Here is a 12,000-nt window from a genome sequence, read left to right on the forward strand (position 1 = left end):
TCTTCTCTTCGACCATCTAATGCACATTTTATTCCAGGTATGTCCTGGCAGCAGCAGAAACAGACCCCGGGGTCCGACTGCGTCTGCTTGGGAATCACTGATGGAAAGAGATGCTCCTGAATTTTTAATGCAGTGATTCTCTAATGATACATTACATTCCACCGAAATTTTATGGAAGTGGTGGCAGTAATAAAAAAAAAAAAAAAAGGTGGGTGAAAATCCGGGCAACTTGTTCTCGAATAAACAGAAACTTTTTCAGCACAAACACACAGCCTATCTAGAGACTTGTAGATGCGTGTCCATTAGCAGAAACCCCTGGGACAAATGAGAGCAGCCGAAATACGAAAAACCTCCAGGTCAGACACTAATGGCTGCCATGACCGATTGAGTTCACACGCTCCTGCTGCTCGGTGAATAAATCACTGTCGCAGTTCAGAGAGGATTTCGCTGCTCTCTTCATTTGAAAGGGCTCCTGACTCAATCGTTAACCTTAACCCTGATACAATGAACAGAAGAGGCCTGTCAGCGCTGGGGCGACCTCGGGCCAAAGTGGCCTGTCAGTCAGCCGCACACAATAAAGACCGGCCGGGTGGACGGCCCGGGTGGACGGCCCGGGACGGCCGCCGTCGCCATGGTTGCTCGAGCCCGTATATTTGGGACGATTTGTTCCTGCCAAGGCGTGTTTAGGCAACATGATAATTTCACCTGTCCCTCACTGGTCGAGACCGATTAGGCTAACAAAGTTAAAGCTCATTGGCCCTGGGCAAAAATGAGTAGCAAATGAGATTAGAATTGAGCATGAGATAAGTGATACACCCTCCTCTTGAAAGGAGAGAGGGTTCTTTTCGGCCTATAATAGCACTGTTGTGGTTGGAATGGAGTCCAACTTCTTGCTGGAGGAGCTGGAGAGGCTAGACTGGACCGTCCTTAATTACTATGAATGTATTGATTTGGTGTAAAAGTGCAGCGCGTTGAAAATCCCCGAGCAGCAGATCCTCCGAAGCGTCTGCGCTACGACTACAAGGCTGAACAAGACGGTCCAGCCCAGAGGTTCTGATTTGCTCTCACTGCTCTGTTAGCATCAGTTTAGCTTTAGCGTTCTCTGGTTCGGAGCCACAAACATGAACGGGCTAATTTAAATATATATATTTTTTTCACTTAGCCTTAATGGAATGTTGCCCCACAGATAATTTAATTAAGATCCATCTGTAACTAACAGTTTGCTAACAGTCAAACAGACGGACAAACACCGGCAAAAACATAAGCTCCTTTTGCAGAGGAAATCATTTGAATTCCAGTGTGCTCTGTGGATCATCCAGAACATTGTCGGTGTTTACAGAAGCACAGATTAATCTGTTTATAGTGTCTGAAATGAATCTGTAATTACATTTGAGGCAGCACCAGACGCGGATGTCTCCACGCGCTCTGCCCAGCTGAACTACACAGACAGGAAGTCATGCTTTTATTTTCTACTAAAATGCTTCCAGAATGTGTGTTCCCCCCCAAGTTAAACTGAAGTTGCGGTTTGACCCACCTCACTGTTGGACAGCTGGTACCAGGGCTGCTTGCCGTAGGTGAAGATCTCCCAGAGGACCACGCCGAAGCTCCAGATGTCGCTCTCTGTGGTGAACTTCCTGTACATGATGCTCTCCGGTGGCATCCAACGGATTGGCAGCATCGTACGTCCTCCCACCTAAAGGACGGAGACGAGGAGATAAGTCGAGTGGGAAGCGGACAGCTTCTAAAATCAGATCGGATGATCTGCTCGGCCCGTAACGTTTAGCCAAATGTATCTTTATTAGAGGAGCTGTGAATAGATATGACCTTAAGAAGGAGAGTGCATTAAAAACAGCAAAAAGGCTTTTCAGTTCAAATCCAGACTTTAAAAATGGAAAAATCGGACAAAATGATGTTCAACTAGAAAAGCACTCGGAGAGCACAGGCCTCCACCAAGCAGATCATAATTTTGCCATTGTGAGCTAAATAATTTCATAGCAATTTCATTTTTTTCAAGTGTTTTATTTCCATTTTTTTTGTGGAAAAATGTTACTGTGAGGTCTTATATTCAGGATCAAACATAATCTTTTAAAATTCCAATCTTTTTCCATCTTACCCGATAATAATCGGTGCTGTAAATATCTCGGGACATGCCAAAGTCTCCTATTTTGACCACCATGGCCTCGCCCACCAGACAGTTGCGAGTGGCGAGGTCGCGGTGGACGAAGTGCAGCGATGCCAGGTAGACCATGCCCGAGGCGATCTGGGCGGCGATGTGCAGCATCTGAGGCAGGGTGAGCTGGCCCAGCGGGGGCATCTTGGATTCCTCCAGGATACGAGCGTCCGGGCCGTGAGCTCTGCAAGCGACACACACGAGGACGATAGGAGCGTTTTAGGTTCGGGTTGCTCGAGGTCGGGATGCTCAAACATCATGCTAACATACAAAGTGTTATAATTCCACCACTTCATAGTTAATAAACCAAAAACAGTGGATGAAAACGATCTGTAGCAACACTGGCCCATTTTTCAACATGTATCGTAATCCCTGAGCTAAAAGAGTTAGCGTCAAACTAGTTCCTGGTTAGCATATTAGCTAGAAGACATAAATGCATTTTGAAATTTCAGTGCACATGCCATTTATTTAAGCCTGGATTTAATTAAAATGCAGCGGTTGAATGCTAATGATGGCTGCTTTCTCTAATGGGCTTTAAAAAATGGTCCCTGGTCCCTTGATATTTCATTTGATAATCACTTTGGATTATAATAATAATACTTTATCAGATGCATCAAGTAAAATCACCCTTTTATCTTAACGAATGATAAGTGATTAAATGGAGGGCTAATGCTCCGAGGCATCTGAAATGCAACGACGCAATTTTAATGTGTTGCTTTTATCTAAAATCTGTTCGATGACTAGTTTTCAAAGAAATAAAATGGAGTTAATGTTTGCAGCATGGATGTGTGGGCTGGAATAAACCTTTTTTTATTATTATCTTTTTTTCCACCACTGGGCCTTTAGTTGTTGATGGGCTCTGATGAGAGCCAGTATCTAATCCACTGGAGCTGAATTCCTGGATGCATCCAACGTGTCTCCTTTTGTAAAGAATAAAACACGCCGGCTTCTATTGGCTGTTGAGATGAGCCGAACGCTTCCATTGGGCATTGACCGTGGCATCAACCTTGGGTGGCCTGAAGGACAATGACATCAACAGGCAATCTTACAGATTGAACCCTCCTATGGCATAGGAGCAAACGCGTCACAGACACGGTCGATGCGACCGCGCCACAATAAAGCCATTTAACGGCGGCGCTTAATAGAAAACATGAGCCCTGTATTACGCCTTCAATTGATTTGCAATAATGCAATTCGGAGACGCAGAGCACGTTGATTCTCGGTCGGATCATAAACACCCACTCTCGTGTCTAACTCCGAGCCAAATGAGCAAATCCCAGATGATGTGTCTCCATCCATCCTAATATCGCTCCTCTCCACGTTGTCCCCTCCTTCCAAAGGAAGTAGTCTATACAACCACTATTAGTTTAGAAGGCAGGTGGTGGGATGGGAAAGCAGCTGCATTGTGGGGGCCCTCAGATGTTTCAGCAGTTCTGTCTGCTGGAAATGCGATTTTCACCCGTGAAACATACATCGCAGGCACACACACACACACGTGTGTGTTCACCCCCAATCTGTCGTCCGTGGAGGACACCTGGCAGACGGCGTCCATCGTGTTGCTGCGTCTGCTCTAATAGTTCTGTCAAATGGTTTCCCAGGTGGCGAGCGGGCTCTAATGGGTCGGCAGAGACGCGGCTCTCAGGGTCTCGTTGATTTCCCTCCAGAGGTTTCTGAATACGGACATTTTTTGCATTTGAAATTATTCAAAAAGGACGTATTAATGCTACCGTTAGCACGCTGGTTTAGGGTAAGGTAATGGTTTCCAAAAAGCACACCTTAAACTCACTCTTTTTGACATTGATATGAGAGGGCACCTTTTAAATAATGCATCTGATCCATTGCCCCCCCCCGAGTTTAAACCCTGTCTGGGATGCAAGAACCATTTCTGCCATACGTGTGAGGCTCATGTTGCTGTGCCTGTTTAATTGCCTTATCACCCACACCTGTTCTGCTTGTCAACCCAGGACCTGCGTGCGGATTGGCTGTGGACACACCTGAGACGGATTGAGGCAAATCACCACCAGCCCTCATAATCTCTACTCCGCCCGCTGTTCCCTTCTTGTTTGGTTTTTCTCTCGGCTGTGTATTTCTGTTATGTGTATTATGTCGGGCTCCAGCCGCCCCTCATCCTGTGTGCAGCTCCAGGTTGTTTTTTGTGTTGAATTTATTTCAGTAAAGGATAAATTCAACTATCGCACCAACTCTGTTCTCTGCTTTCTGCGGTCTGCTCACGTTAGACCGTAACAGTATGATCATTTTAAATAGAGGAAAGAAAGAGTCAAATTTTGCCAAATATTTTAGTTTTAACATCACAGATCAAACTAAGATATCTGTAAAACTCACATTTGTAGTCAGTTTCATGCATTTGAATGCATGGATTCAGCTCTCGGGTAAATGATTCATTGGATTTCCCATTTAGCTGCTAGATGAATGTGACAGAACAACCGTCGAGTTCATAATAAAACCTTTGTGCCGATTCGAGGATGACGGCCGCGTCCGTCTGCTGTGAAAATGCCGCTATTTGTGATGATGAAGAGGAGCATCTACGTAAATGGTTTGAAATGAGCGAATAATCCAGTGAAATCTGACACTTTGACCTGCTTCCTGGTCACTTTAACCGCTCGGAGGATTTTTAATAAACAGGGGTCCACGGTTGTGGGGAATTGAACTCTTGACCTTCAGGCCGCTTACGTACCGAAGGAATCGGTTGAGGTCTCCGTGCCTCATGTATTCAAACACCATGGCCAGCGGTTCTCCGTCGGTGCAGACGCCGTAGAAACGCACGATGTGCTGGTGCTGGAGCACCGTCAGAAGCTCCGCCTCCCTCTGGAAGTCTTGTCGGGTGGACTCGTTGGCGTCCTTCAACGTCTGCGGCCACACAAAGAGGGCGCATTTAAATAATGGAGCAAATATACGTTTGCTGACTGCGCGATAGATGGATAGATATCTGGGCAGATTTCATCGCTGCGCCGGCCGGCGCTGTGTGGATGATGATGTGTCGCTATAAAAGCATATGAATGAATAATGCGATGATAAATCAGAGCGCAGTCTGATTCGCTGCGGTCTGCATTAACCTGTTGTAACACAAGCTATCCTCATAAACCATCTGCCTCTCCTCAAAGACTCTGAAACCTCGTGACGATACGAGCTACCTTCACCTTTCCCGCATTAACAGCCGGAGTGACGACGTGAAATCGCTCACCTTGATTGCGACCAGCATCTTGTCGCTGTCCGGGCTGAGGTGGGCGCACTCGGCCAGGTAGACTTTACCAAACGCTCCTTCGCCCAGCTCCCACTTCAACACGATGTCCTGCCGTTTAATGTGCTGGACACCTGCTCGTAAAGATGCAGAGGGAAGTTGGTAGAATCTGTCAACTGAGCATTTTGTGTTTATTAGAAATGAAAAAACGGTCCCATGTTGAAGAGTGCAATCAAGTAGATTTGGGGAGCGTGTCCCCCCGAGAACAAGCCGACAACCAGCCACACTCACACATGTCTTTCTCCTTGATGATGCCGCAGAAGTACTGTGGATTCTCCACAAAGCTGGATAAACCAGAGTCCTCGTCCGAGGAAGGCGGGCTGGTTCCAAAGTTCATGAAGCGAAGCGACACCGCCAGGTCGTCCTCGGTGCCCAAAACCGAAGAACCTAATGAAACAGGGGTCCGATGCAAACAAGCAGAAGTGAGCAACGTGTGACGCCTAATCAGCCGCCAAACTATTTGTGATTGCAGTGGCCATCAGAAGAAGCAATTCAGAACCCATTTTGTTCTCCGCTGCTAACTTGGTTGCACATTTGTTGGTACCATGGTGACATGATGGCAAGCTCTAATCATCACCGTCATCAGCCATGCAGCAATCAGGCTGCCCGGGTCTGGGGGGGGGGGGGGGGGGCATGAATAAGAAGCACCCTGACTACGGGGTGGATTAGAAGCCAAACGAGTGGGGCCCAAATTGTAAAACCCCACTCAGCAAGGCAAACCACAGAACCCCCAGAGCACAACATGGTGGAGAATGGAACAACAAAGAGAGAGCACAGAGGTGATGGAGGGAAGGAAAAAGACCAGCGTCCACTTAGGCAATCAGACCCACTTAGGCACTTTGAGAGTGCGAAGGGCAGACGAGTGTGTGTGTGTGTGTGTGTGTGTGTGTGTGTGTGCTGGGGGGGGGGGTCCAGAGCTGTATAGCATCCATCCATCACATCCATGGTGGTGACCAAGAGAGCTTTCTGCAGACAATCTCATGCAGTAATTAAAGCACTTTAACCCGGCGGCTGGCTGTGTGCGAAGTTGCAGCACCGTGGAAATCCTATATTAGGCGGTCCGTCTCCAGCTACCTTCAGAGAGCCTGACGGAACCAGCTGTGACTGGCTGCATTAGAGCTTCTGACAGGTTGATGCCTTAACTGTAGACAGAGCCTTTAAATCTACAATACACATAGATAAGGATCTGTTGTTGCTCTAATACTGAAAGAAGATTTCAAAGAATAGTTCAATTCCACGAAAATACTAATACATGGTTATATAGTAAATCTGAAGCCAGGCTTTAATTTAAATAACATGCACACCGTACATGAAGCAAAGAGTCAGAACTTACGGTGAATGCCAAACTTCGAATGCTGACCGCACTTGTTAATAACAAAAACCATGATGAGAAGGAAAGCGCAAGCAAACACAGCGAGACCCACAGCCACGGACACCTGTCCAGACAAGAACACACACACATTAGCAGTTACACCACGTTGTCGTGGACAGTCGTTGTATTTGCATCGGGACGGACAATCGCTGGATTTACCACAAACACACGGCTCTCTGAGTTTTCTGTCACGTCCATGTCCGGTTTGCTTGTTGGACCTGAGAGAAATACAGAGATGTTTATCAAGGAAAGAAAATGACTCGTAACAAGAATCACATTTAGACAAAGACTTACTGAGATCGTCAAGGACTGGCGTGCGGGAAGCAAAAAAGACAAACACGTTTGTCATTTCTGCCGCTCATTACGAGAAAGGAAACCTTCCGTGGGTGCAAAACAAAGCTCCAGGAACTCACCTGGGATTATGCCTTCCGGGTCGAGCGGGTCGAATGGGTTCTCCATAAACATCCCGGTGGCTGTGGCCTCCTCTCGCCCCAGTTTGTTCTGCACAATCAGGGTGTAGAGGCCGTTGTTGATGTGGGTGGGCTTGTTGAGGAAGAGGCAGCCGTGCTTCACCGTTCCGTCGCCCGAGTCAGTGATGAGCTGGGTGTACGTGTAGGCCGACCTTTTCAGCTCCCTGCCGTTGTACAGCCAGGTGAAGGTCGGTTCGGGGTTACCGTCCACGGCGAAGGGGAAACACCAGTGGTGCTGCTGCACGGCGTCCCTCAGGAAGAGGATTTTAACTGGAACTGGCGAGAGATGAAGAACAATGTTGAGCTAGCGAGGAAACTGCCCTGAAAGACTCGGATGAAAAGTTTGGGAAATTCTTCCAATGTCTTTGTGCTTAAATTTAAATTAGAATTGGATTGTAGGGGAATTCCTACAATCTCACATGCTCAGTTTTCATTTCCTGCTACTTTCTTTTGGGGCTGTCAATCAGCTGGTCACATTGATTGATCAGCCTATCGTCTTGCTGCTGCCTTTTTAATTTTTTTTACATATCATTGTCTCTGTTACTCGAGTCCATGCATGCTGCTGCTCTGTGCGCCCTCCACCCTCACCCTCACCCTCACCGACCACCGGCAAATTCACCAAGTTTATTATTTCATCATCCTGTCGTCTCAGCAGAGTCATCAGCCGCCGCCGCCACCACCACCACTACCAGTGTTTTTTCTGTTGCTCCGGGCAGATTCCCTTCAATCACAAGAATCAAAGCACCGAAAAACTTTCTGACAGACTAATTATCGCATATCATCTGCTGCAATAAATACTGAACCTCCTGAATTACAGGTACTTCCAGGTACAGTCTGTAGTTGTACTACAGCACAGCACTTGAGTAAAAACACTTTGTAATTTTACACAACTGTTAGCAACAACAAGTGCAATGATTACTGATGCAGATGCATAAGCCTACGCTATAATTATTGCACATGCTGAATGTGCACCTTGATGGCGTGCAACAATGCCGAGTGTCCGACCGGTGCCCTGCGAGTTTCCACCAATCGATGTTCTCCATCTGCGCTGCAGACCCGTGCTGACCCGCTATGAATAATGAATCCCGGTCCTGTTGTACCCCCCCCCCGACCACAAAAGCTACCTGGAAGCTCCGTCGGACATGAAGTTACAGGAAATGGCCCCATTTAGCTTGAGCACTTGACTGTGAAGTGCAGAGACCCGTCAGGCTGCTGCTCTTAACCCCCCCGACCCAGAGAACGCTGCGCTAAGGAGATACCGAGAAATTTGTCTCTGTACCCGTTGGACTCTGAAGCATAAGAATTACCACAGTCAATCACATTTAACTAATCATCCATTAGAGTCGCGGACTAACCTTCACGGCAAGGGTTAAACGGAAGGCTGGAATTATGTTTAATGAGTTCTGACAGATCTCTCAACGCAAAATCAGACAAAGGCGTTTTTTATGGAATAACAATGAGTCCAAGCTGCAGTTAACGTAAACCTCTGGACAAACTTCTACAAAGGTGATGGTGAGTGGAATTGATAAAGTTATTCATTTATTTTTCTCATTTTTAAAGCTTAAAAAATCCTATCGCAAAAAAAGCTCTTTTATGAAAGGGAAGCTACACGAGCGCCATAAATCAATGGCACAGAGAGCCACTCGGCAGTAAACACCCACTGTTCTGGGAGGTGATTAAGAGTAATTAAAGGGCTAGCGGTTAACGAGTGTCCGTCCACCGTGGGGGCTGATGCTGATAGATTAGCTGTGCTAACGCATTTACAGACTGCCAATCACTGCGGATGAAGCGGTTTTCCGGAGTAGGAGGGGAAAGTCCATTAGTGCAGGCTCAAATCAGATCTTAGCGCGGGTTATCAGCCCCATTTTCCTGATGTTCATTATCTGTCCCTTGATGCTTGTACATTTGGCTCCAGCTGATTGGCGCCCGTGCTCTTTTTTGGCTTTATTTTCGCGTAATGAGTGTCACTGAGTTGGTGATATACGATATTGTTTGGCCAGTATTTTTCTTTTCGGTAATGCATCACTAATGCATCTGACTGCGTTTTCTGTGGGACCGCTGGGTGCTGTCGTTCTTTGCCATTCTTTGACTTCCACGTGCACTAATGCATCTGAAAGGAGACAACAACAGCAAACATCTCCACTCGAGCTGCAGCTGTAATTTGGAAGCGCCGGCACATACGGGGGGGGAGGAGTTCTTTAATAGCCAGGCAAAATAATGTTCACTCTCCCCTGTATCCTTAAAGCCGTCGGCAAGCCTTCCCATTTTAACGCTTCCCCCCGGTGGCCATTGAGTGGCAGCCGACAAAGAGCTCCATTAGAAGCACGGTGGGAACACACTCACTGTATATTTGTGGAAGGTTGCGTTTAGAAAAAAATGAGTCCAGTCCATTTTTAATTTCTTCCGGCTGTCCACCCTGCCTGCACTTGAGAAATGGCCCCAGCGTGCTATCGCTCTAGACCCCATTAACCTCGGCGACTCTTAGAGACTGTGAGCTTTCAAAACTGCGTCTTTATTTTGCAGACACTTACACTCAATGTCCAATTGCACCGTCTCCTCCTCGGGCCCAGCTTGGTTCTCAGCCTCACAGGTCAGGTTGTGCAGGTTGTCACGCGCGGAAACATTGGTGAGGTAAAGGACGATCTCTAATGTGGCGCCCCAGATTATCTCCTGTGGCAGACAAGATACACTTTATACTTTAAATCAGGCCGTGGTTTGGTTCCGGTCCGTGAGACATTTGTTACCGGGCCACACAGAAAGAATAAATCATTTATATAATTTCTGTTGTATTTCTTATTGGAGTCTGACAGGTGTTTTATTTTGAAGACCGACGGGACTTTCTCCAATGTTACATTCTTCTGTTAATATTCTTGGTCACATGACACATTATTAAAAAAGATTAAGCCCGTAAACTAGCAAAAATGATTAAGACAAACTAGATGTTCAGTGTATAAAATACTAAATACTGAAAAGTATTCCCTACCTGGGTAGAAAAGTGCGAGCGGAGAGTCTCGGTTCGCCATCGCACACTGGGAGTGGGACTTCCTGTCACGTGGCACTCAAACGTGAGGTTACCTCCTTCTTTGGTTTTGGATTTGGAGGAGATAATAGTCACCTCAGGCAGACCTGGAAGCAGCAGAGGAGCTTATAGAAAGAGCACAGAGCCAAAAACTCTATCATCTAGTCTGTCTCCTGGCAACAGGATGCTGCAGCTGTATGGGACTATAGCAACAACATTGAGTCCGTCGCTTCGTTGCGTTTCACTGCACTGCTCGACGAGGGCCTGAACACAACACAGGAACCACAATCATGGTTATATTATCATTTTCCCTTCTTCCCAAAAGTCCCTCCTCAGCATTTGTGTCCTGGAGGATTAAAGATGATATTTTGCGTGAACTGATTCCCGACCCACGCTTGGCTGATAAGGCAGTTGTAATGTCACATTATCAGGATCTTAATTCAGATTTCACATCATTAACAAAGACAAAATACATTTTCCTCCTTCAGCAAAATGTAGTTAAAAGTTGCAGTAATTTTTTTCATCTATTCGATGACTCACTGCAGTTCTCTATCACCATCGAGCTGAGGAGCACTTCCTGGTCGCTGGAGAAGCAAGTCAACATTTGGTTGTCCAGGTCGCCACGCTCGTTGTTCTGCCACTGTTGGAGCCAGTGGAGTTCACAGGAGCAGATGAGAGGATTGTCCCGCAGAACCCTGGAGGGGACAGGAAATGACATCAGCTCCACTGCTACGCTTCAGAGGTAGAAAGTTCTTCTGCTTCCTGTTTTATTTTGATAGTTATGCTGTCCATGCGGCCTCTTTTGTCTTTGGCTTCCCTCCATTTATTACTATCTCTGTGTTCATTATTCAACTGGACGTTTTTGGTCTTTTTTTAAACCGCCTGTTTTCTGTCTTGTTTTTTGGTATCATTTCTTCAATGAGACAGAATTCGCTGGGCTCCATCCGGGTCCTTTTATGAACATAACATCTACTGTGGATACTTTTGCTCTTTAATTGCCTTTGATACGTCCAATCAAAAGTCCAATCAAGACTTACATTTTAAACTTCAACGTCAAATATGCACAATAATAATACAACGTTTTGCAAATCTCATTCCTGTAAAAATAGATTTAAATTAACAATAATAATTATTTTCTTTTCAGTTCTATAAAATGTATTTCTGCCAAAAAGTGATGCCAATCAAGTTTCAAAAGGCAGCAGTAAAACAAGAAGAATACTGAGGCCAAAAATAAAATCAAGCTGGGATAGGTTCCGGCAACCCCTGTGACCTGCAAAGTGGAAAAGCGGAACTGGATGGATTGATTGATTGATTGGTTGATTGATACATTAAACAAACCTTAGGGTTAGGATTAGAGCCTTTCCCAGGTGACTTTGTGCGGGATAGATCTGGATCTAAACTTCTGAGTGTTTTCCGGGTCAAGGATTTAGGTGGCGTTACATATAGCCGTGGCCCGTGAGGCAGTCGTCATGGCGACACCACATCATCACCTTTCGTGCAACAATCAATCCCCTCCCAAACGAGGTGATCTTATGGAAACATCGTTCAGGTTTTGGTGACAGAAACGTTGGCGGAGCCGTTCACCCTCCGACTCCCATTTGATAACATTTTTTGACGTTTGCAAATATAGAGGCAAATGGATCCGTCAGTCACAATCAGCGGGGAACATGCGAGGGCAAATCAGGGCGTGTTGGCTGACGGCTGAGCAGC

General features: G+C 46.3%; 1 protein-coding gene across 1 annotated transcript; it reads right to left on the reverse strand.

Moving 5' to 3' along the window:
* Positions 1-1,534: 1,534 nt before the first annotated feature.
* Positions 1,535-11,774, reverse strand: LOC137917313 (high affinity nerve growth factor receptor-like; the record flags this gene model as incomplete). The annotated part of the gene is made up of 13 exons (XM_068760120.1): positions 11,731-11,774; positions 10,831-10,985; positions 10,255-10,397; positions 9,803-9,941; positions 7,215-7,547; positions 7,096-7,110; positions 6,961-7,019; positions 6,763-6,865; positions 5,661-5,816; positions 5,373-5,503; positions 4,866-5,038; positions 2,114-2,354; positions 1,535-1,693 (listed from the first exon to the last, which is right to left on the reverse strand). Coding segments are annotated over exons 1-13 (1,851 nt in total), but the record flags the coding sequence as incomplete, so codon positions are not given.
* Between the last annotated feature and the right edge of the window lie 226 nt (positions 11,775-12,000).

The sequence above is a fragment of the Brachionichthys hirsutus genome, unplaced genomic scaffold (genome assembly GCF_040956055.1).
Source record: "Brachionichthys hirsutus isolate HB-005 unplaced genomic scaffold, CSIRO-AGI_Bhir_v1 contig_1263, whole genome shotgun sequence".
In the NCBI taxonomy this organism is placed as follows: Eukaryota; Metazoa; Chordata; class Actinopteri; order Lophiiformes; family Brachionichthyidae; genus Brachionichthys; species Brachionichthys hirsutus.